The sequence below is a fragment of the Anoplopoma fimbria genome, chromosome 17 (genome assembly GCF_027596085.1).
Source record: "Anoplopoma fimbria isolate UVic2021 breed Golden Eagle Sablefish chromosome 17, Afim_UVic_2022, whole genome shotgun sequence".
Classification (NCBI taxonomy): Eukaryota; Metazoa; Chordata; class Actinopteri; order Perciformes; family Anoplopomatidae; genus Anoplopoma; species Anoplopoma fimbria.
In genome coordinates, this window is record NC_072465.1 from 28,017,003 (window position 1) to 28,043,393 (window position 26,391).

The 26,391-nt window shown below is 36.2% G+C and overlaps 1 protein-coding gene across 2 annotated transcripts; it reads right to left on the bottom strand.

Moving 5' to 3' along the window:
* Positions 1–3,786: 3,786 nt before the first annotated feature.
* LOC129105715 (protein FAM107B-like) lies at positions 3,787–24,279 on the bottom strand. Of its 2 annotated transcripts, XM_054616884.1 has the most exons (5): positions 24,235–24,279; positions 15,758–15,833; positions 10,696–10,900; positions 8,170–8,332; positions 3,787–7,305 (listed from the first exon to the last, which is right to left on the bottom strand). In XM_054616884.1, the coding sequence occupies exons 1-5, from the start codon at positions 24,256–24,258 to the stop codon at positions 7,189–7,191; spliced, it is 585 nt and encodes a 194-aa protein (XP_054472859.1). In that variant the 5' UTR covers positions 24,259–24,279; the 3' UTR covers positions 3,787–7,188. The 2 variants fall into 2 exon arrangements, with proteins under 2 accessions (XP_054472859.1, XP_054472860.1); XM_054616885.1 differs by lacking the exons at positions 15,758–15,833; positions 24,235–24,279 and adding an exon at positions 14,410–14,584.
* Positions 24,280–26,391: the final 2,112 nt, after the last annotated feature.

Here is a 26,391-nt window from a genome sequence, read left to right on the forward strand (position 1 = left end):
GTTTATGTATATATATATATATATATATATATATATATATATATATATATATATATATATATATATATATATATATATATATATATATATATATATATATATATATATATATATATATATATATATATATATATATATATATATATATTATATTTAAAAAATATATATATATATATAAATATATATTTATATAAATATATATATTTATATATATTTATATATATAAATATATAAATATATATATATATTTGTATATATATATAAATTTATATATATATATATATATATATAAAATATATATTTATAAATATATATTTATATATATAAATATATATTTATATATATTTATAAATATATATATATATATTTGTATATATATATAAATATATATATTTATATATATATATTTGTATATATAAATATATATATTTATAAATATATATTTATATATATAATATATGTATATTTATATATAAAAAAATAATTTATATATAAAAATATATTAACTTGTTTATATATATAAACGGGTTAATAGTGTAGATCTTAAATACATATATTTTTTTTTTAGTTATAAATATATATAAAGATATATATATACATTTTATATATATGATAAATATATATATTATATATATATATATATATATATATAAATATATATATAAATATATGTTTATAAATATAATAAATATATATATTTATATATATATATTTATAAATATATATATAAATATATGTATAATATATATATATATATATATATATATATAATGGGTTAACAGTGTAGGTCTTAAATATATATATATTTTATATATATATATAATTTACTTCATCTAACTTGAAATAAAAAATATGAAAAAGTCAACTTTAATTTCTTATTTGGTCTAATTCAGTTGATGATACACACTTCTTATTCTTTAGATCTGATATCTTACATAGATAAATATTTAATATCAATACTGTTAAACAGTTTTATCAGCATTAAATACATTGTATATATTTGCACCCTATTGTTATTGTTAGTTTAGATTTTTATATTTGCATAGTTTTAGATTTATTTAAATGTATTATTTTATGTTTGTGTGTGTAGAAAAGTGACAAAACAAGTGCAGACAAGTACATGCACACATATACGACTCAACAAATTATACAAGATAAGACAGGGACAAAAAACAAAGGGGACAAAAGCAAACTGAGGAGAATAACATCAATAAAATATATATAGAGATATTGGTAGATGTACAGTTCAACTGAATTAGACCAGAGAATGAATTAAAGTTAACATCTTCGTATTTGAATTTCAAGAAAATTTTATTAAATTAGATGTCAATAAAATTAAACATGAAAAAAATAAACCCCACTTTTGAAATACATAAGGCTACAATTGAAATCATTTATCACATCAACTTCTGATGTAAAAAATAAATAAAAATATAAAAAAACAAGCCATGTGATCAGGGTCCCGTAGTCATTATTCATTAAAAGTGGGAGTAAGCAATTATTTAAGTAATAATGTGATTTCTGTTTTTAAATGATGTAAACACAAAGTAAAGGTTCTTCTGGTGACACTCTGTTTGTGTCTGACTTGATGGAGCTTCAGTCCAGAGAGCAGAGAGGAGAAATAGCCTCACCTGGTGGAGGAGACCTTCATCACATTTAATTAGGTTTTTTTGCATATATTCAATTCAATTCAATTCAGTTTATTTTGTATAGCCCAGAATCACAAATTACAAATTTTCTTCAGAGGGCTTTACAATCTGTACACATGCGACATCCTCTGTCCCGGAACCCTCGTATATATATATTACAATATGGTTGAAAGTGTTTAATCATTTCTCTTTCATTCAATAATTACTATTCCTATAGATGTAATTTAAAAAAAGTATTATTCGGACACCAAATTAATTATTTACATGACAGGGGTTACATTTTTTCTCTCACAGTCATTTTAAGCCCTTCTGCAGCAACAATTATACAACAATTATAACCATTTCAGGTGCAATATTACATTTTAATTTCATTTGCAATATTGTTCTAATTAATTTATGTGCAATATAATTTTCTACTACTTATCATCTCTCTCAATATGAATCAGAACATTACTTTTTCTATTCCAGTTTCTATTAGGCTCTGGTGTTAGTATCGCTTCTTATACACTTTGTATTTTTACTTACTTTGTTGTTGGACTTTTTACTTTATTTATTGACCTTACTCTTATTGCTATTGTGTTCTATTTTGCGAAGGTGTCAGTATTATTTATTTTAGACTTAATAATTGTTAATTTATTTTGAATGGATATTTATATTTTTATTCTATTGTTTTTTGTTATTCTTCTGGTGTAATCTTGAATGAAACTCTGGCACAATAATTACCTATATATATTTTTTTATAAATATATATAAATATAAATATATATATATATATATATATATATATATATTTATATTTATATATATATTGGTATATATATATATATATATAAATAAATATATATATATAAATATTAATATATATATATATATATTTATATATATATATATATATATATATATATAAATATATATATATATATATATATTTATATATATAAATATATATTTCTGATCTATACTGTTAACCCATTTATATATATATAAATATATATATATATATATATATATATATATTTATATAAATATATATATATATTTCTGATCTATACTATTAACCCGTTTATATATATATATATATAAACTTCAGGATTATAAACGTTCTATTTTATTTTGTTTAAATCTGCACACATTTTGATGCTAAGCTTACAGTTTCTCTTAGCAATGATGGTGATTTCTTCTATTTGTGTGTTGCAGATGTTCAACAGTATTCTATATATTTTTTTAAGGTTTTTAAAGTTAAAATTACTGTGAGGAACTTTTATCAGGTTGTTAACAGTCTCAGTTTAGTCCTGATCCTCTATATGACCTCCATCAGTAAAGAGACCATCAGAGAGAAGATTGTCTGTTTCTATAAAGTTATTCTTAAAGCTCGTCATCGGAGCCACCGGGTCGGATTCTGGTGAAATCAGATGAAATCATGCAGGTTCACCAGAAACTCCTTCAGCTCAGACTCCAGCAGAGACCAGTCCACCGTGGACAGAACCAGATCCAGCAGAGACCAGTCCACCGTGGACAGAACCAGATCCGGCTTCACTGCAGCCTTCGACACCACACTGCTGGAGACTAAGACCGTATTGCTGGACCCGCTGGAGGGAAGGGAGGCACGGAGGACCAGAACCAGGACTGAGTAGAGGAGACTGTTAAATTAGAGGTTTTCTAAAGGGAGTCTGGTGCTCTGAAACACTACCACTTTGTCCACAGGGACCACCAAAGTCAACACAAAATTAAAGTTTCTTGCATTTACTTTAATAAAAAACTTTTCTTTTGCCTCAATTATCCTGCATTGAATCCATTATCTTATCTTGTGTTATATGCATTAAGGTTATGTCAACATATGGATAATTAATAGTATAATATATTACATTATACCCATTTTTTTACATTTATGTTTATCTATGTATTGCTTTTTATAATGTTATTTGTAATGTCATCTAAATTGTTCATTACTGCTGGTAATTTTGTGTCTAATGTACAGATTGGATGCAACAAATACTAATGAATAAAACAACTTTGTTCCTGATATTGCAGGTTATGAGGACTTTGTCTCACAGGATATTAAATCTTAAATCTGAACAGCATGGTGTTCGTACTGATGAGTCTCCAGGAGAATAAATCAACCAAAACAGCAGGATTATTGTCCTTTTATTGTCTTCATGTCAACAAACACATTTCTGCTGCAGCTTCTAATTTGTTATTCTGCTGTGAGTCTGAACATGTCAATCAGAACAATCGTCGCTTTGCAAGCCACAAAAAGTCAAAAATACAAATAAAAATAAGTCTGTTTTAGATATTAATCTTCATTTATACAGTTAAAAGCCTAAAGTGCTCTATAATCATGAAAATAAAAAATATTTCGATGATTGTACGATTCACTATCAACAATAAAAACCCGTCCAAATGTAAGGCTTCAGTTACACTTTAATGTGATCGGTGAGAGGAGGTCAACGGGGTCACAATGTCTTTGATAAAACATTAAAAATAAAATATATATGGTGCAGCTGAAGTCATTATTTATACCGTAATTATCTCATATTTACAGCAAGACATCTCATTATAAGATGTTCTATTGTAATTATTATTGGGGTCATGTAACAATTAAAAGTAAAACATTTTGAGGTAATTTATAAAATAATTAAATGTAATTAGCATCCAACAATTATACAAGGAAACATGAGTCGTAAATGTGACATTTTTACATGTTTTAATTAAATGAAAAAAATATTTCTTAAGTTTTATTATGACTTCTGCATATTATATTTAGTTAACAACTCAGAGAAGACAAAATCTTGATATTCTCTCGCCACGATAGTCGCTGTAAAGTATGTCTAAATTGTGGTTGTGATTAAAAACGGGAAACAAATTATATAAAAACCCGAGTTTCCTTTCACGCTTCATAGTGCAGCTCAAGTTTTTACATATTAAAGACTGAGATTTAGGCACAATTTGTTCTAACGGACATTTTCTTTGACACACAGGGGGCCGTTATCTCCGAGCACATTTCAAATCTAAAACGTAGCAGCACTATTCTCGTGTTACTGCAATTAGAAAATACAAGATCATGTGTTTGTTTGTTTTGTTTCTTTGGTGGATGTGGATCACTTCTGTCATTTTTTCTGCGTCCCAAAAAAAACTAACCTATCTAGATCTTAAAATGTTCTCATCATCTGGTGATAACAGAAACAAATCTCTTAATTATGATGTAGTTTCTCGTAATTACAGCTTCTTTTTATCATATAATTATGTTGTAAAATATAAATCTATTCATTATTATAGAATATGGAAGTTGTAATAATAAGAATCTCATAATTATTGCTTAAATGTCTTATAATTATGACAGCATTTTGTATTAAAAGAAAAAAAATCACGAGATACAAATCCCATAATTATGATTATTTAGCATTTATTTAAACTAATGTTTCCTGTAGAAATTATGTTTAATGATATCTTTGTTCATAATTACGACCGAAAATAATGTAACTATATGTATCTAGTGATGATTAATTACCTAGTCAGAAGATATTTACAGATAATTATTTCCCTGTAATGAGAATCTGATTCCATAATTTTCATAATGTCAGAGACTCTAACCAACAATTACAGCCTTTTTTTTTTAAATTACATTTACAGAAACTTACTTTCTTCTGTATCGCGTATTAATTGTAACTTAGCTTGTTGTAACTGAAAAGAAAATCAGTCTTGACTTCTATACCTCCTAATTATATTTAATTAGCACTTTGTAATCACAAGATAAACCCCTCTCTAAAATATCTATTTTTTGTATTTTATATTTCTTGTATTGAATGAATCTCATCAGAATTTTGTAATCACATAATAAAAATTGTACATAATTATCATTTCATTATTATACTTGTATCTCGTATTAATTAAATCTTATCTTGGAATAAGACGTTACTAACATCTCATAGTAACAGGAATATCTTGCATCTTATAATTACGAGAGTCTCATAATTATGACTTCTGTTTCTTGTAATTACTATTTCTGTATATCGTAATTATGACTTCTGCATATTGTAATTATAACTTTTGTATAACGTAGTTGTGACTTCTGTAAATCTTTCTTGCAAAAAAAAAAAGTTTATTTCATTTTCAAGATCTATTCTTGTAATCGTGAGAAGACATTTTTTGTATTTTTCTTTGTTGAATGCCACACCTTTCTGTGAAACGTCAGGAAACATTAACTGATATCAAGTCTCAGTCCTTCCTTCTGAGCAGAAAAGTTGCTGTCCGTCTCCACGGCAACAGTCCAACAAGTGTGGCGAGTCAGGTAATCCATCCCATCATGAACTGGATTCATTGAAGCCTCAACTGTCTGAGGTGGGTTCACTCTGATCCGCTGTTGCTTGTTGGTCTTGAGTCTCCTGAGAGACATAACAGCTGTTCTGTACCAAGAGTGTCCTCAGTGCGTCCTCAAAGTGTCCTCAGAATGTCCTTAAACTGTCCTCAGTATGGTCGTGTCCTCAGTACGTCCTCAGTGCGTCCTCAAAGTGTCCTCAGATTGTCCTCAGTGTATCCTAAAAGTGTCCAGAGAGTGTCCTCTGTGTGGTTGTGTCCTCAGTGCGTCGTCACAGTGTCTTCAGAGTGTCATGTGTGTGGTTGTGTCCTCAGATTGTCTTCAAAGTGTCTTCAGAGTGTCCTCTGTGTGGTTGTGTCCTCAGTTGTCCTCAAAGTGTCCTCAAAGTGTTTTCAGAGTGTCATGTGTGTGATTGTGTCCTCAGATTGTCCTCAAAGTGTCCTCAGAGTGTCTTCAGAGTGTCATCTGTGTGGTTGTGTCCTCAGATTGTCCTCAAAGTGTCCTCAGAGTGTCTTCAGAGTGTCATCTGTGTGGTTGTGTCCTCAGATTGTCCTCAAGTGTCCTCAGAGTGTCTTCAGAGTGTCATCTGTGTGGTTGTGTCCTCAGATTGTCCTCAAGTGTCCTCAAAGTGTCGTCAAATAGTCTTCAGAGTGCCATGTGTGTGGTTGTGTGCTCAGATTGTCGTCAAAGTGTCGTCAAAGTGTCTTCAGAGTGTCATGTGTGTGGTTGTGTCCTCAGATTGTCCTAAACGTGTCTTCAGAGTGTCTTCAGATTGTCATTTGTGTGGTTGTGTGCTCAGATTGTCGTCAAAGTGTCTTCAGAGTGTCATGTGTGTGGTTGTGTCCTCAGATTGTCCTCAGATTGTCCTCAAAGTGTCCTAAGAGTGTCTTCCGAGTGTCTTCCGAGTGTCCTCAGTATGGTTGTGTCTTCAGAGTGTGTTTATGACCTCAGTGTATTCCAAGAGTGTCCTTGACGTGTCCTCAATGTGTCCTTTGTGTGTGTCACGAGTATCATCAGAGTGTCCTTAGTATGTTTGAGTCTTCAGAGTGTCCTCGATACGTTTGAGTCCTCAGAGTGTCCTCAGCATGTTTGAGTCCTCAAAGTGTCCTCAGCAGGTTTGAGTCCTTAGAGTGTCCTCAATACATTTAAATCCTCAGATTGTCCTGTGAACATGTGGACAGTGTCCTTCTTAGTTTGCTTTGTCCTGCAGGACAGCAGTTGTCTCTACACCTCCTTCTCTTCTTTACTGTGAAACGACGTCCGTCTCAGATTTTCCTTCACTTTGACAAACTCCGGAGCTTTCAGGTTTTCCTCCTGCTCCTTCTCCTGCTGTTTGTCCAACTGCAACACCGAGAGACAAAACGTTAAAAACGACACAGAGAGACAAAACCGAGAGACAAAACGTTAAAAACGACACAGAGAGACAAAACGTTAAAGACAACACAGAGTGACAAAACATTAAAGACAACGAAGAGTGACAAAACGTTAAAGACAACGAAGAGAGACAAAACGTTAAAGACAACACCGAGAGACAAAACGTTAGTGTGTGTGTTGTTTCAGTGTTGTATGTGTGTTTTGTAGTATGTTTCTATGAAGTGTGTGTGTGTGTGTCTGTGTAGTGTGTGTGGTGTTGTGTGGTTGTTACTGTGTGTGTGTGTTGTATGTGTTTTGTTGTGTGTGTCTTTGTTGTGTGTTTCTGCGTAGTGTGTGTTTTGATGTGTGTTTCTATGTTGTATGTGTCGTTTGTTTGTGCTTTGTTGTGTGTTTCTGTGTTATATGTGTTGTATATGTTTTTTGTGTGTTTCTTTGTATGTGTTATTGTGTGTTGTACGTGTGTATGTTTGTGTGTTTCATTGTTTGTATGTTCGCTGCTGTCTTTGTGGTGTGGGTTTTGTTGTGTGTTTTTGTGTTGTATGTGTCGTTTGTTTGTGTTTTGTTGTGTGTTTCTTTGTATGTGTTATTGTGTGTTGTACGTGTGTATGTTTGTGTGTTTCATTGTTTGTATGTTCGCTGCTGTCTTTGTGGTGTGGGTTTTGTTGTGTGTTTTTGTGTTGGTGTATGTGTTGTATGTGTGTTTTGTAGTATGTTTCTGTGAAGTGTTTGTGTGTTTCTGTGTAGTGTGTGTTTTTTGATGTGTGTTTTTGTGTAGTTGTCTGTTAGTGTGTGTTGTGTGTGTAGTGTGTGTTTCTGTTCAGTGTGTGTTACCTCGTCCAGTTTCTGGTGTCTCTTGAGCAGCTCGGCCTCCAGAGGAGAAATCTTCTTGCGAGCTTCTTCTTCCTGTTTCCTCTGTTTGATCAGCTGATCTCTTTTCCTCGACTCCAGAACTCTCTGCAGCTCCGGCTTCGTCTCCACACTCATCCCGCTGCCTCTGAACATAAACACACACACACCAACATATTCTATTTACACATCAAACTACAGACTATTTAATAATAAAATCACTGATTAATACATTTAAGGCAAAAGCTTCATAAACACAAACAACAAAGAAAACTGACTATATAAGTATATTTCTTTCAGTTTTAGTTGATCACGTTGTCTGTTCATTTATGAGAATCCGCTTTGTGTTCTCCACAGAAATCTAATAATCATTTTATTTATATAGCACCTTTAAAAACAGAGTTCACAAAGTGCTTTGACAGACAAAGTAACAAGAGCAAGGAAATAAAACAACAGAAAGCACTGAGGCCCAAAAAGACAAACTAAGGAGTTATACCCCGATAAAACAGTACAATAGATGAAACAATAAAACCAATATATATAATAAAAAAAAATTAAATCATTTTAGACATACAGCCTAAAACAACCAAAACTAAGCTGAACAAACGTAAAACTTTAACTTCTATGTATAAATATATGTTAAAACAACAACAGTAACATTTGAAAACAGTAAAACAATTGTGCAAAGAGCTCGAATAAATTAAGAATGATTAAAAAAACAGGTTGCTTTAATCACGTGTACAGTTTTTACACAGTGTGCTGTGTATTTAACCAATACAAACATATACTTCTGTTTTTGCATGTGTGGATTTTCCAGCCTGTGTGTGTGTGTGTGAATAAATATAACAACAGGGTTTAATAATTTAACTATACCTTCTTCATCTTCTTCTTGTACCTGAATGAGTGAAGTGTGTTTTGGTGTTTCCTCCAGCAGAGGGCGGTCTGTTATAACTACAAATAAAACTGTGAACAAACACATCACAATATGTGTTTCTGCACACACAATAATATATAATAAATAAATATATTAATGTGTGTGAGTCTGTATATATGTTTGTGTGTCCTTTAGAATGAGATTAAAATCCCAAAACATAAATTTCACCTGTGAAAAACATGTAATGTGTGATACATTCACACAGACAATTGTTTTTTTCCACTTATTAAAATTGTGTTCTTTCTGTCATTTTAATTGGTGTATCTGCTGCATAATCAGCATCTCATTAGCATTTTTCTGTTAGCTTAGCTCTTTATCTAACATTCTGAACTCAAGTTCCAGTTGATTTGTGTAACAGCTGATGCTGTTCTTAAGCAGGGTTATTTGTGTGTCTCTTGGCCTCCTCCTGCTTCACATTTCTCTTCCTGAATAATAAAACTGAAGAGGAAAAAAAACAAAAACAAACAAAAAAAAAAGAAACAACCTTGCTTTGCCCACAGCGTTAAAGCTCTGAGTGTGAATGAGCGACTGTGTGGAGGTGAAAACTTTCCCAGCGTCCTCGGCATGCAGGCCTGTGAGGTGGGAGGCTGTTGCTTAGCAGCATCCACTCGTGTCTCCAGAAACTTTACACGACGAGACGACAGGCGTTAAAGAAAATACCCCTCTCTGATTGGTCGGTTTGTGTCAGCCAGCTGATGATGGGCAGAGCACCCTGAGGACTCTGAGCTAAATTCTGCTGTGAACCATTTGCCTGTCTGAGAATAATTAGAGCTATACAGAAAAGAATGACGCATAAACAAACCTTATTTATTAAATAGAATGTTTTATATAGAATCTAAAGTAAATAAATATTAGTATTAACATTAACAAAATGTCACAGTGATGGTATAAATGGTAGTTCATGTATAAAAGGAAATTGTGGGATCAAGTATGAATGATGCAGCTGATAAAAGTATTATCTATAATTTACTTATGTTTGTCAGTAGAGGAGATGCTGAATTATCAGACAGCATTAGAACAGATCCACATCTAGCAGGAGCCAAAGCTCAGTGTTAAAAATTAGTATTTTCTGCATTATATATATTCTTTTTTTTACAATTTCTTAGTGGACTGAAGATAACAAACCTAGAGTTTGGCATCTTGGCCGTAACCATCTTGTTTGTTTTGCAACTAGAAGTGACAAGAGACGGTGGAGCTACCGGACACTGAGTAAGACATTTTTTATGCAACCAAAATGTTACAGTTAACTTTCATGAAGTGAAAACACTCTGTGAAAGGGTTGAGGTTGTAAGTGGAAAACAGCACACACTGCTTTAAGGTCTATTCTAAAAAAATGTCATTCTAAAGTCTAAAAAAATCCCCAAAATTGCTTTATTTTCCACAAATGTCCTGACATTCCAAAATGTCCCCACTTTCCACCACCGTCCTCACATGTGCATATACACACACACACACACACACACACACACACACACACACACACACACACACACACACACACACACACACACACACACACACACACACACACACACACACACACACACACACACACACACACACACACACACACTTACCGTTTGCAGCTGCTCATCAGCTCCCGGTGAAGCTCCTGGTGACTCTTTGAAGCTTTGACAGGATTCACCAGTTTCTTGGGTTTGATGAGGTCGTCTTCATCGTCTCCCTCTAGATAGTCGGGCTGGGGGACGTATCCGGACACCGGGGACTGTTTCCTGTGGACGCCCTCAGACCGGTGCTGCTGCAGGTCTGCATACGCTGAGGCTGAGGACACAACCACAAAGACGCTCAGATAATTGGAGAAAAAGTCACTAAAACTTTAATCAGCTCTTCAGAGGATGAACCCTTTAGTTTGTTCTGACTCCATGAGCTTGTCTGTTGCAATTATTGTTTTCGTAGTAACTCGCCTCTGCACTATACTTTTGCTCTGGCTTATGCTTTAAGATGCTTGTTTAAGAAAGGAGATGCACTTATGACTTCTGGTGACTAGTAGTTCTCTTGAATACCTATGTTGAATACACTTCCTGTAAGTCGCTTTGGATAAAAGCGTCTGCTAAATGACTGTAATGTAATGTAATGTAATGAGCTTCCCCCTCAGGACATCTGTATTAAAACATGATGATGTTTGTTCCATGTAATAAACACTGCAGGGATTTTTTGTCATGAATGAAGCTGCCTGTTTGTGAACACAGACGTCCATGTTTTCTGGATTTAGTCTGAACTACAGTGTCCCCGTCTCCGTCGTCCCTGTTTGTCTGCCAGAAGAAAGGACAGATTAACAGGCATCTGATCCGAGTCCTCAGATATTCTGGGAGACAGAGATCAGATGTCATACAGTTCACCTCACACAATGACCTCTTTCTCAAGCGCAACCAGAGACTGACGTCCACTGCTGCTTCATATTTCACAAAAATGAAATGAGCTCTGGGTGCAGCACCCGGCCACAAGTATGTGGACAGCTATCTGGAACACCTTCCCACTCTTCTGGTTTCAGACTTTCCTCCAGATGTTGAAGCTGCTGCAGAGATTTGTTCAGACTCCAGAGCATCAGTGAGGGCCGACACCAATGTTGCAGGAAGTCCGGTTTAAATGTCCTAAAGTAGATTTTACTTGCAGATACCTCACTTGATCAAGAGGACGTATTGCAATGGATAAAAACATAATTAACCCCCTTAACTGTGGAAACATAATGGGCTTCAGCAGCCTGTTTCACAAAATCTTCAACATGCAGCCTGCGGATTGCAACTTCAGATCCTTTTCTTCTCACATGAATGTTGAAACATTGAACAAACAAAAAAAAATCACCAGTATTGTGACCAAAGAACGAGCATGAAACTCACACACTGACAGTTACAGATGAACCCGGAGGCTGAAAACATTTCCCATCTTTGTGTTGAGCTTTATGACTGAGCTGCTGTTGCTCCTCCACCTTTCCACATTTACAACACTGACATTTGACTAAGTGAATCTAGCAGAGGGGTGATTTAACAAAGTCTCTGATTGGATGATTCTTACAGCTTAATGCTCTCGTAGTTGTCTTCTCTCTTACAGTTGATCTGGACTTTTCACTTGATTTAATATCAGAGTTTCAGAGTTGTGATGATTCAACAGGAGGGCCGAATCAGAGGACCGATGCAGGAAGTCTGGACGGACTTTGAGACATGCTGTGGTTTCATATTGATCCGAGACAGGACGTGCAAACTAAACCCTCTCTGTAGTTTATCGACGTCTCTGTGAGTGCATATTATCTGGTTACAACTGGACGCTGTGAGAGGAAGACTGTCTGACTCCACCTCAGCCAGGAGGAAATGTGATCGTGTTACACAGTAACATCAGAACATAATGTATTTTCTCTTTAGTTCATTCATCCTGAGAAAGAAAAAGTTATTAAATCAGATCGAACCTGCTGCTGCAAAATCGCTCAGAGCATTATAAATCAAAAAACGTGGGCAGAATCGCTTTGGTGAAACTCATCCTGCAGCTTCAGATTTCACAAGTTGTGTTCCAAAATCTGCACTCAAACTCACTAATATTAAATATACATGGTTCTTAACATTTCTAAATGTCATTCCACATTCTGTTCAGACTCTCTGAATAACCAGAACATACAACAATAACACTGATTATAATAATAGTGCAACAACATTTTAAAAATAATTATACATTTATTTAAAATGAAACCAAAATGTACACAATGCTCTAAATTTCTAGTGTTCAGACTGATTAAAAACTGGTTATTGTTTTGGACTTGACCATTTGTCAATTAATCACACTAACAGAAGTGATAACTGTTTGAACAGAGCAGGTTGAAGTCTACTTTCCTCTTACATAAACAATCAGGTCACATAGTGACATGTTGCAAAGGACAAGCTAGTTTGAACAGTGGAACTATCGATCAGCTCCAAGAAAATCAATCCTGCTGTTACCATTGAAAGAACCTCTAAAAGCTCTGTTTGACCAAACCAGGTCTAAAACACCACAGAATATTGGGACTAACCAGGATTGAATTACCACGGAATAGTGGAGCAAAGCAAAACCAAAACACCAGAGAATATTGGGCCAAAGCAAAACTAAAACAACATAGAGTTATTGACCAAACCAGTACTAAAAAGAAAAAAATATTGGACCAAACCAGAAGAAAATCACCAGAGAATATTGGACCAACCAATGCTTAAATCACCAGACCATTTTGGACCAAACCAGGACTAAAAGCTAGGAGAATATTGACCCAAACCATGACCAAATTACCAGAGAATGTTGGAACAAACCAGGATTTAATCCCCAGAGAATGTTGGAGCAAACCAGGATTTAATCCCCAGAGAATGTTGGAGCAAACCAGAATTAAAACACCAGAGACTATTGGACCAAACCAGGAATAAATCACTAGAGAATATTGGACCAAACCAGGATTAAAACACCAAGTCTGCATGACTCCACATTCCTTTAATTCTGATAAGAGGTGATTTATTATATAACAATCCCAGAAAAATAAATTGATCTAAACTCCTACTCAAATAAGATTTATCTGCCAACTGTGACTTCATCTTCATCCTACGCTTCCCACGTCCACACCACCCTCACGCTGTGTTATCATTTGTTAGCACCACACTGCTCTCCAACACATGACTCAAGAGATGAATTATTCATGAAATGCAAATTATAATATACTTAATTTTTTATTTTACTTCAGTGAAGGGTGTGCATACTTAATTCACACCACTGCACAGCCCAACAAATCAGTTTAAGCCTCATTGTAGAGTCCTAAAATATAAAATCACTTTATTAAATGCTATTTTTATGAGATCATAATATATTTTCTGAGGTATATAAACCTGCAAATAACCTCCATCATAACAAGTGATTTATTCCTAAATATGTAATTACATTATTTAAAATCCAGTTCCAAAATGACAGTAAAACAATTTTTGTATTTGTTTTATTCTACTCATAACACACATTTCCACATACACAGATTCAATTTAACATAAAGCGCTGACATGCAAAAAAACAAAAAAAAAGAATTATAAACAGTTTATAAAAGTTAAATTACTTTTTTATTATTCCAACATTATTAGGAAATTATTGGATTATACGGATTACAGAGCGGAAGAGACATTTCTAAGAAAGAAATAACAAAATATCTAAAAACATATAAACACAACAACTACACACACACACAGCACTAAATAATAATAAAGGTTATCTACAATTTAAATAAGAAAGAAAACGCTTCAGGGGGATCCAGGATCAGTCAGTCCTCCTCTGCTTCTTACCAGACTTCACCATCCCCTCCCTGGCTGTGGTGGACTCAGGGCTGCTGCTGGTCCTCTGATCCATCTGATCCATCTGATCCAGATCCAGGTCCTGGTCCTGGTGATCCTCATGTGTTTCAGTCTGTGTGAACCCTCATGCTCTCTGTGTGGAAGCAGCAGCGCTCCACTCCTCCCGACTGAGTCATGCCGAGTGTAAAACAGCAGTCACATGATCCTCCCAGTGTTTCCCCCCTCCTCCTCCTCCTCCTCCTCCTCCTCCTCCTCCTCCTCCTCCACCTCCTCCTCCTCCTCTTCTTTGTAAAGATTTCTGCCAACCTGCTATCAGCATTTTTTCCCACGCTGCTGTCTTCAGGTTTTAGTTTGAAAAATAAAAGCTGTCAAAAAGTGAAAGTCTGAAGATGGTGGAGGTGAAAAATTCACAGGGTTCTGAAAAAAACAGGGTTCGTCCTCTGGGGAGAAGGACTGTGCTCAGTGTATTTCCAAGAAGTCCTCCATGCATTGTTTTTTTATGACTTAAGTTAAGTTATTGACTGATGTTGACGTCAACCTTCTGTGAATTTTGTGAGGCTGAAAATAACTCTTTGATGAAGCTAGGCTAGCAGTTTCCCCCTGCTTCCAGCCATTGTGCTAAGCTAGGCTAAACACATCCTGGACCTCTCGCTCTATGGACATATAGAGATGAAACTATGGCTAGTTTCACGTTACGGCTTAATGCTCAATTCAGATATTTTTTTATCCCAGATCAGATCTTTCTGACTAGACTGTTTTCTGACTCATTTATGTTCAAAGTGACCCATTTCTGACATCAGTGTGAACAGATCTCTGGCTCTGAAACGCCTCACATGCAACTAATAACATCACACACGGAGTGGATTTGCGTCGACGGAAGATAAACATATTGCTAAAATTAACAACATTTTTATCTATATAAATTACAATATTTGGACTGCGAAGGTATACGTCTCTGGTACCGGCAGAACCCTATCAATCAGTGTGTAGCCCACCCTAAAGCATCCCCTGCTTTATGGTCTATTTGACTGTAAATGGAGCATCATTTACGAAATGAACATCATGCTGTATTGAAGAAGACTTGAAACTAGAGATTGAGACCATAAACTCATGTTTACAATGTTTACTGAGGGAATAAATCAAGAGAGAAGTAGAGTCATTTTCTCATAGACTTCTATACAACCAGAGGAGTCGCCCCCTGGTGGACAGGGGAGAGAATGCAGGTTTAAAACACTTCAGCATCGGCTTCACTCGTCAGAACCGGAGGTTAGCGCCTGGATAAGCCAACCAATCACAGGACAGTTTCCCTCAGACGGTAGACTCAGAGGGACAAACTTACCTCTGCCGTTTGGGTGTTTTCCATTTTTCACACACTGCTGCTTCGGTGGAGGCTCGTGGTCGATGCTGTACGCTTTCTGGAAAACACAGAAGAAGAAGAAGAAGAAGAAGAAGAAGAAGAAGAAGAAGAAGAAGAAGAAGAAGAAGAAGAAGAAGAAGAAGAAGAAGAAGAAGAAGAAGAAGAGAGAGAGTTTCGTGAGTTTGTGTTGTTGAAGAAAACCAGGTGACTGATGAGAAAATTAATTACTCAGAAGTTATAGTTCCACTGGCAACAACATTACCCACGATGCAACTGGACCAACAGTGGGTTGGAAGAGTTAAAGTGTTTTTGTCTCAGTGTGCCTGATTCTGTAATACTATACATCCAGTTACTGGAGTATTTGGTGTTACACACCTCCTTCCTTCTCTCCTCCCCTCTCTCTTCCTCCCCTTCCTCTCTCTCCTTGTCTCTCCCCTCCACTCTCCTCATCTTTCTTCTCTCTCCCCCCTCTCCTCTCTCTCCTCCTCCCACTCCCTCCTCTTCCTCCCACTCTCTCCTTCTATCTCATCTGTCACCTCCTCCCCCTCTTCTCTCCTCCCACCTCTCTCTTCCACCCCTTCCTCTCCCTCGTCCTCTCACCCCCTGATCTCTCCTCATCTCTCTCTCCTCTCCTCCCTCATCTCTCCTCATCTCTCTCTCCTCTCCTCCCTCTTTACTCTGTCCTCCTCCTCCTCCCCCTCCTCCTCCCCATCTCTCCTCCTCCTCTCTCCTCCTCTCTCCCCCTCCTCAACTCTCTCCTCCTATCCCTCTCTCCATCCTCCTCCCCCTTTTCTTTCTCCTCCTCGAACTCTCTCCTCTTACCCCCTACCTCTCTTCCCCCTCTCTCCTCCTCTCCCAGTTTCCTCCTCCTCCTTCTCTCTCTCCCCCTCAACTCTCCTCATATTTCTTCTCTCTCCTCCTCTTCCTCTTTCCCCTCTGCCCCCGTCCTCCCTCCCTCTCCTCCTTCCCTTCCTCCCTCTCCTCCTCTCTCCCCCTTCACTCCTTCTCTCCCCCCACCCCTCTGGTGTTTCTCAGCCGCTCGTCTCCTTTCAGACTCCAGGTCAGTTGGACGGCGTCCTCTCTGACTGAATGGACTTTGTGTTGGTTGCTAGGAGACTTCATCAGGCTTCAACATGGTGACAAGGCCCTCACTGTCTCACAGACACCCCCTCACCCCCTCACCCCCCAGTCCCCCCGACCCCCTTAAGGAGGAGGGAGGGGGGGGGGGTCTCTGGAGGTGCCATGAATGTTGTTTACTGCAGGATGAAGATTTAGTGAATGATCCTTTCTCCTAAACTGGTCCCAGTCTGTCCACCAGGATGTTAAATGAGCAGTTCAACATGTGGTGAATTCCTCTTCTTCTTCTTCTTCTGATGAGGATGATGATGATGAAGGCGTCGCCATGACGCCCACATCAGGTCAGTTTGTATTCTAAACGTGTGCTGAAAACAGCATTACCAAACTAAATGTCACATAGAAGAACTTGATGAGTCACAGGAAGGATTTAAAACCACTGATCTAAATAAAATAAAAACTCCACAGCTGATGTGAGATCAGCCTGACAAGGGATTTGAACCTGTGACCTTCAGGTCTCCAGCCCTCTGCGGTGCGGCAGATTGAATCAGGAGCAGAACTGAGGACAGACTGACCCCTGCTGGACGTACAGACACATTACAACTCTGACTGTGGAGAGAAAACAGTGGCCTGCGGGGCTAAAAATGGCCCTCGAGCAAAGATATACTGTTAAACTACTGCTGAAGATAAAAACAAAATTCTCTTCAATCTCAGTTGCTTTGAATGTAGAAACAACTTTGATCAGTTCACAAGAAAAATAAACAGTAACTCGTGATTATGAGCTCTGAAGTGCTGAATAAAAACAGATAACTTAAGTTTAACCTGAATCAAAAAATCAACAATTCTTCTTAAAGCTCAAGTTAAATAATAAATAAATAAAAATAGAATAATGACACATTACACAGGATGTTTTATATTATCTAACCCATCTCTGCTTTTATTCTGAAGGTCAGAGGTCACACGTATGAGCGTCTAATCACAGTTTAGCACACAGAGACGATCTCAGCGGGCATGTCAGCGTTTGTCTTTCTTCTTCTCTGGAAGAGGAGATAAAGTTAATAAAAATGAGCTCCACCTTTTAATCAGCTGCAGCATTACAGTGACGAATACATTCATGCATCAATAATCATAATTAAATATTATAATATATATTATTCTGCATAATGATGACTTTCACTTTAAGTATATTTGAACACTTTTGCACTTTGGCAGATTTTTAAATTTTTAATTTCTTCTTCTGTGGTTAAAAAGTCAGCTGGAGAGTTTTTAACGGACTCTTGTAAAAGCTTCTTCTTCTTGTTTGAGTATTTTTAGCTGCAGGGATTTTCTCTGATCTTAATCTGGTTGAATCTGGGTTTAACCCACTGAAGACACACTACAAACACAGAAACACAACTGTAGTTATTTAAACATGTTTTCTGTGTTTCTGGACCCCAGACAGGAAGCTGTGAGTGGGCATCGGGCTGATCCTGGATCTGTCTGCTCTTCTTCTTCTTGCTAATGAGCATTGTTACGTAACCGTAGCTGAAAATAGACGGCTGCTATTTAGTCTGTCAGAGCTCATTCACTCACTCACACATGAGTTCATGAACCAACGGTTAACCTGCTGACAGGAACTAAGCTCTGATTGGTCGAGGGCCCAATAAGAGAGAGACTGATGTTATTGTGCTAATATTATAATAATGACACAGAGCAACTCCAATATTTTAATTTCCGGTCTGTTGAATCACCTCCTGCCGTCTTTTTGTTCCCTAAAACACTGCAATAAAATAGAGCTTATTATATAATTTAATATCCAAACTTTGTCACTGTCAATCTCGCAATCGCTTCAAACTAATCTAGATATCTAAAAAACATCTTCTTCATTTGTCTCTGTTTTCTTTCCATATGTGTATATATAAAACAACAAAAACAACTATATATATATATATATATATATATATATATATATATATATATATATATATAATATATATATATATATCAACACTTTCTCCTTATTTGTCCTTAACAACTATATATACACACAACGCCCCTCAGCTGTCATATAATGCCTGAAGAGAGCCATTGCTTTTATAAAATGTTCATCAAGTATGGCAGATTAAAGTTATAGACAAATTCCAGTTTTAATAGTTTTCAGAATAAAACAGGCCCTCCTGGCTGCCTGCACATACCGAGGCAAAGACACCATGGATATATGAGGATAGTTTAAAATCTACTGAACAAGAACACAAACGAATGCAGATAAGGTCAATAAAAATGCACCCAAATGAACAACGGACCGTTAAGATACTAAGATTAAAGCTACTATTACACTACATTAGGAATAAATATCCAACTAAAAAGTCAGTCCAAGTCGCTAAATCAAACAAAAGTTGCTAAATCAAGTCGTCAACACGACAGTCCGGTGCCTTCAGGCCTCCCTCCAAAGCCACTCCCCCTAAAAATATCATTATGAACGTAAACAATGAACATAGCTATTGTTAGCAATCACAGCTAACAGCTTGTGTAAGAGGCTGGTAACAAACACTGACGAACATTTCATATCACAGTCCTGCGGCAACCACAGATATCAGATTGTTCTCAATTCTTTCGTCAGAGCATTTGATTCATTGATTTCCGAGAGGATGTATTGAGAAGTTCCAAAAAAGACATCAAAAATGATTACAAACCCTGCATTTTGTCACATGTTCTTTTTATTTTTATTTCTTGTCGCTTACGTTTGTGACCCTTCATGACCTTTGGTTTAAATTTTGGTTTAGAAGTGATCCACAGATCCACACTTTGCAGTTTTTAAGTTTCGTTCTTAGTTTAATAGAAATTCATTCTAATGCTTTGAAATAAATAATCCATGTCACAGTTTAAATTGATCATGTTGCATGTTGAAAACATTGATAAACGACATGAGAACCACCTAATATGAGATATGAAATACGTCTCACTTATCCTTGTATTGATTTTTAATATTGTTTTTTTTTCACCAATTATTTTTGCAAATATTTCAGATTGAACATGTTGAGCGCCTGATATTTTTTCATTCTTTATTTACGTCATTAAGAGAAACAATAATAAAGTCAGTTTCTCTGGTGTAGAACAGCTCTATGATGATGTCGTCCGTGAGCTCCGTTGCCATGGTGGCTATGGATCAAACTGAATAAAGCTGTGAGGAAAGTAAAAGTCTGGAAGACAAACATCAAGTCTTCTCTGTGTGACAAACAGCAACATCAGTGAGTCGGCGAGCTTCTCATCTCTCCGCCTGCTGCTGCTGACTGGAACGCCGCTAAAAATAGACCCATGAGTCGATCTGACCCGGCCCTGATACCGCCGTCCGCACACTCAGCTGTCGTTGGTCACCGTGGCAACAAACACACCCCAACACGCCCACCCCCAACAGGTGTGTTTGCCCCCATCCCCATAGCTCAAATATTTTTGAGTGTGTTCGAGGAACCACAAAAAGGAGCGTGGTTCAAGTTCAAGTACAGTCCTTCAGTACACATTTGAGGTACTTGTATGCAACTTTTCCCGCAACTTTATGCTTGTACTTCACTACACCTATCGGAGAGCTTCAGTTACTTTACAAATCAAAACAACACAAGAGGTTATAAAATTAGAAGTTTTTAAAATTACACTCCCAAGCAATAAGTACGTATTTAACGTTTACGTGTGTTTAAGTACAACTGAAACGAGTAGTTGCTAAATCAATTAATCAATTAACATAAAGTTAATGGGGAAAGATTTTAGGTGTTGAGGTTTCTTTTTCCTCTAAAAACTTTTTATGGTTCAGGTTTGCAGCTTTCCCTTTGAATAATATTAATAATGTTAATGTATTAGTAGTAATGTTAATATGGTTAATGTGTTAATGATAATATTAATGTATTAGTAATAATGTTAATAAGGTTAATGTGTTAGTAACAATGCTTATGATGTTAATGTATTAGAAATATGTAAATGTCTTAGTTATATTGTTACTGATGTGAATGTGTTAGTCATAATGTTAATAATGCTAATGTGTTGGTAATAATGCTAATAATGTTAACATCTTAGTGATGTCAATTATGTTGATTATGTTTACTTATTAATAATAATGTTAATAATGTTAATTTATTAGTTATAACGTTAATGATGTTAATGTGTTTGTAATAATGTCAATAATGTTTACCTATAAGTAATAATGTTAATAAGTTTTATGTTTTAGTTACAATATTGAGGTTTGAACTAAACAAACATTGTGAAGGAGCTCTGTGTAATTGTGACAGAATTTGTGATTATTTTCCCTAACAAAACAATCAATCAATTAATAGAGGAAATTATCATTATATTAATCAAATAATAAAATATTAATAGTTAAAAAGGAAAATAAAACCTGCTTTTTATATTAATGCATGAGTAATACTAATAATCTAAAGAGAACATATAGTAGTACAACAGTTAGAGGGGACATTTCTAAAATTAAAATACTTTAACATTTTCCTGATTACACTTGAACTTTTAAATTTACATTTTCAATGCAGGACTTTAACTTGTAAGATAATATTTTCTCTATTATGGTACTTTTATAGCAGTAAAGGATCTGAATACTTCCTTCCCCACTTGTTTCATGGTTGAAAAGGTTATTTAGTATGATTTTCAGTCACTCAGCAACTCATAATACCTATAATACCATCCCATAATACCAACGCAGTGCCTTGTCCTCACTGACCTGCAGGGGTTTCTCTTCTCACCGTGATGTCACGGTGTTCTCCAGAACTTGGTGACATCACTGATGGGTGTGGTCACCCATCAGTGATGCTAAAACAACTTTGAATATGTAACACAAAATAAAACTACATTCACACTGCGTCTTGTGTCCGCAGTCAAACTGTCAAACTGTCTCCAATAGAAGTATTCAGAATATCTAATCTACCAGCAGCTCCCTACAAAACTCAAGCAACATGTGTCAATCATGCACATGTTGTGAGAGCAATACATGCTCAAAAAACATGTATTGCTGACTACCGTGCATATTTTTTCCGAGATAAGGTCCCATGATGGTCCACTGGAAGGGGAATTACTTTGCCTCCCTACTCACCTCCTGACCATGAGCCTTTAATTTGTTATATTAATGCAGCAACCTTCGGTTCTGTCGAGTGAAGCCAATTCGGAAATGTCCTAAAACTTGCATTCTCTCTAATGACCATCAGGGGGCGACTCCTCTGGTTGTATAGACATCTATGAGAAAATGACTCTACTTCTCTCTTGATTTATTCGCTCAGTAAACATTGTAAACATGAGTTTATGGTCTCAATCTTTAGTTTCAAGTCTTCTTCAATACAGCATGATGTTCATTTGTAATTTATGGTCCATTTAGAGTCAGATAGACCATAAAGCAGGGTATGCTTTAGGGCGGGGCTTACTGTGTCAGGTCACTGCTGCTACCAGAGATCGCTGAACTCAAGGCTTCTAAAAACCAATGGGTGAGGTCACGATGACTACGTCCACTTCTTATAAACAGTCTTTGGTCACATCCAAGAATATCTCAATCAGACAGTCACGGTGTCATGTTGTCAATGTGGATTTAAATAGAGCTCTCTGCTGTATTCTGATGTCTGCAGCTTGCAAGTGGCTCATGGAGAGATGAAAGATTCATACATTTTATGTGGGATTAAAGAAAGGGGTTTGTAAGAAATATTCTCTGACCTCATCTGCACCACACACTGGGTCCAGGCTCATAGCTTGAGAAACTCTATCATAAGGCATGGCTTTATTTTTAAAGCAACAATAACAATGAAAATATTTTTGTCAAAAGTTTTATTTAAAATCTCATTATTTTAACAAAGTCCTAAAAACAAAGCTGTGACTTTAAGAAGTCATAACACTGAATGAATATCTCATAATAATTGTTTTGTATCTCACTATTTTGATTTAGAAAGTCATTCATTTGCTGTTGTTTGACTTAATATCTTAATTCATTCTTTTTTTTATCATTCCGAACATTTTTTTCTTTTTTTTTTTTCCCTGACTGAATTAGTTTTCAGAGTAAAACAGCTAAATAAAGAAAAGCAGTCTGGAGAGAAAACCCAACTGAACATAATTTATCATATAATAACCACAAGATTCAGATTTTTAACATTTTTAACATCTCTACAACTATCGGATGGATTGTTAATAATGTGGTTCATGCTCCCCTGAGGATAAACTCCTCTGACTTTTCATCAGGTCAACATTTTAATGTGTCTCAGACTTTGGTTTATGACCAAATACCTGCAGAACCAATGACTTTCATATCAGCCTCAGCTGTACTTTATGTTTACTGATTGTTAGCCAACGCTAGCATGCTAACATGTTAAACTGAGATGGTGAACATTGTAAACATTATACCTGCTGCTCGTCCGTGACTGCAAGCATGTTATCATGCTAATGTAAGCGTTTCACCTCAGTCTGCGGTTGCTTTTTAACTTGTTTAACCCACTTACTTTTCCTGTATTTGTTTTGTATCTTTTATCTGTGTTATATTGACAACATCATTGTCAATGAGTGTTTGTTCTCAACAAACAATCAAACTTAAATACAGATTGAATGAATACATTCAAGAGTCTGTCTGGTTTATGTTTATTCTGATCATCAAAAAGAAACATATTTACTCTCATTATTAATCTTATTGTTTTCTTGATTATTTAAAATGTCATTAAAAAGTGCAGAATGTCCATCACTTCGGTCTCAGACTCAGTTTACTGGAACCAGTGAATCTCACTCACTTTATCTTGAACAGTGACTTCAATGATTAATCGATTATCAACATGATGAAGGAATCAGCTGGTCATTTTCAGCTCTACCTAAACCTAGAGTCCTGATTCATCAGGTCAGTGTGTGTTTCTGTAAAAGTGCTAATACCACAGTGTAGAAATACCGCTGTCAAAATCTTACTTAAGTAAAAACACCAAAATATAATATTACCAGAAGTTAAAGTACTCATCAGGCAGAATAATATATATTATATTATGATCATTTTTGATTCACTAAAATGTTCATCACTTTAATGTTGCAGATATAATGGTTGAGCTCAATTAAATCAAGTTATGGACTGCTGGATAGTTTAACCTATAATCATTTATACTAGATCATTTATATCTTGCATTAATAATATGCAAAGTCACAATAGCTGTCAGATAAATTAAGAACAATATATCCCACAGAGATGTAGCAGAGTAAAAGTATTAAGTAGCATAACATGAATATACTAAAGTAAAGCCCGAGTACCTCAAACTTGTACTAATGTACAGTACTTGAGTAAATGTACTTGGTTACATTCCACCACTGATGCCAGGCTGTAGATAAAGCGAACAATTGACCATGACACTGTCAAACTATATTTAGACTCCTGAGGACAAATGAAACCAGTGACTGACCTTCTTTCCATACGCAGCTCCCATTCTTCCCAGTCCCCTGCAGCAGGTTCACAGTCCACACAGCCTTCGTTCCTTTTTGCCTTCTCTCCTCTCCAGCAAAACTTATTTTTCCCAGCAACCCCGGCCGCCTCTTCCTCCTCCTCCTCCTCTTCCTCCTCCCGCCACCTTTGCAACCTAACAGCCCATTCGCTGGGGTCTTTTAGCCCACCGAACCGTGAGGCAGCTTCATAACAGCAGACTAGAACTGAGCCTGGAGGAAAGAGAGAAGCTGAAACAATCAGAGCGTTTGACTGTGAGGAGGAGGAGGAGGTGTCCCAGCCACCTGTTACTGCTTGACTCTCTGCTCTCAGCTGTGAGGAGTTAAGATGCTCTGACTGGATTAATGCAATTAAAGGTGACAGAGAGAGGGACAGCCGAGCAGTGAAGTTCTCTTATCTTCAGGACAAAAGAAACTCCTGAAACAATATCTGTGACGCACTTTAACACTCTGAGGGGCTAATTCAACTTTTGGGCGCATTAAACCTGCACAAATAAAAGAAAATTAAACTCTCAAAGCACCCGAAAAAGGCTGAAAGACACCCCTAACCGCGCTACCCAGCAAACAGCGTCCTGGTGCTCTTGTGTTATTTGCACAAATTCAAATAAGGTAAATATGTAGACATTTTGTGTAAAATTGGCCCCTTTCTATGTAAATGTGCCTCATTTAGTGATGGGATTTTCGGCTCCTTTGCGAGATGCGGCTCTAATGGCTCTTCTTACTGTGGAGAGCCGGCTCCCAAACGGCTCCCAAACGGCTCCCCATACACATGTTTTACATTATTAATTAATTAATTAATAGCTTAAACCTAATTTTATAACATTTTGTTTCATTATTGACATTGTTAAGCACTTATGAGTAAAAATGCAGCATAACAATGCTTTATGAATAAAACCTTTATTACAAAATAGCACCACTTCCAAAAAAAATAACTTGAAAAAATGTAACAGTTAAATATAAATACAAACACCCACCACAATACAAAAAAGTAGGCAATCAAAGCAGCTTCATAACAGAAAAGCCACAATACAAATATCAAATAAAGTGCTTTTAAATTTAAGTATAACACTATGACAAAACAAAACACAAGTTTTGAACCACTCACTCACTGTATTAAACACAGATACCCATCACAGTATGAGAAAAGTATTAAAGCAGCTTCATGCCAAAAAGGCATAATTTCAAGTATTATTTAGACCTATAGTGCTATTAAATTAAAGTATAAAACACATGTGAACAACACAAGTTTTGAACCACTATAGAGATAAGGAACTCACTGTATCACTCAAAGACTTACAGATTGGCGTTGAGAAACACCAGGTGTCTAAGCTTGGCAGGGCTGATCCTGTTCCTTCTCTCAGTTATGATCTGTCCAGTTTTGGAGAAGATCCTCTCTGATGGGACGGATGTTGCCACTATGCACAGTCTACGTGCCATCACGTAAGAGAGCTGTGGATAGATCAGTGCCTTTGTCTCCCACCACCTCAGTGGGTCGGCACTGCGCTGGAAAAGAGGCTCCTCAAGGTAGGACCTCACCTCCAGAATAGCATCAGCTGTAGGATTCCTGGTTGCAGTGTCTCCGCTTGCCCGCTCCTCAAAAAACCTCCAAACAGCCGATGCTTGGGGCTCCTCCGGCTCATGTGCTGCTGCTCCTCCTCTCCTCCATGACCCCCTTGCAGGTGAGATGACTGCCTATGCCTGGATGCTGCTGTGGTAATTCTTTGGAGGGCTTCGTCGACTGCTCTGTTGTCACTAAAGGCCGCCTTTTTGAAGCGGGGGTCGAGGATGGTGGTTTCGGACAGAACTGCATTGTATTCCATCCGGTGGAATTTTTTGTCCATGCTTGAAGAGAGGGAATTCACCAGATCCTTCACGCACGCTGTGGTGACTCTGCTCTGGTGCTCTGTTGTCACCCTCTGAAGACCCCTGCACAGTATGAGCATTTTGGAGGCAGTAACATACCTGAAAAAAGAAGCATCAAAATATTATATTTTATATAATATTTATTCATTTAGGCTATTTAGCAATATTATTTTAAGCTTCACTTCTAAATTGCTTGACATAGGCTACTAATATTTTTTATTTAATAATATTATTTTCAGCCACTTCTAAACCTGTTT

Coding starts and splice junctions, on each gene's coding strand:
- LOC129105715 (XM_054616884.1), bottom strand. CDS start 24,258: ATGGGAGCTGCGTATGGAAAGAAG. Junction 10,901..15,757: donor AAAACACCCAAACGGCAGAG/GTAAGTTTGTCC, acceptor TTGTGTCCTCAG/CCTCAGCGTATGCAGACCTG. Junction 7,306..8,169: donor GACACCAGAAACTGGACGAG/GTAACACACACT, acceptor TCGGTGTTGCAG/TTGGACAAACAGCAGGAGAA.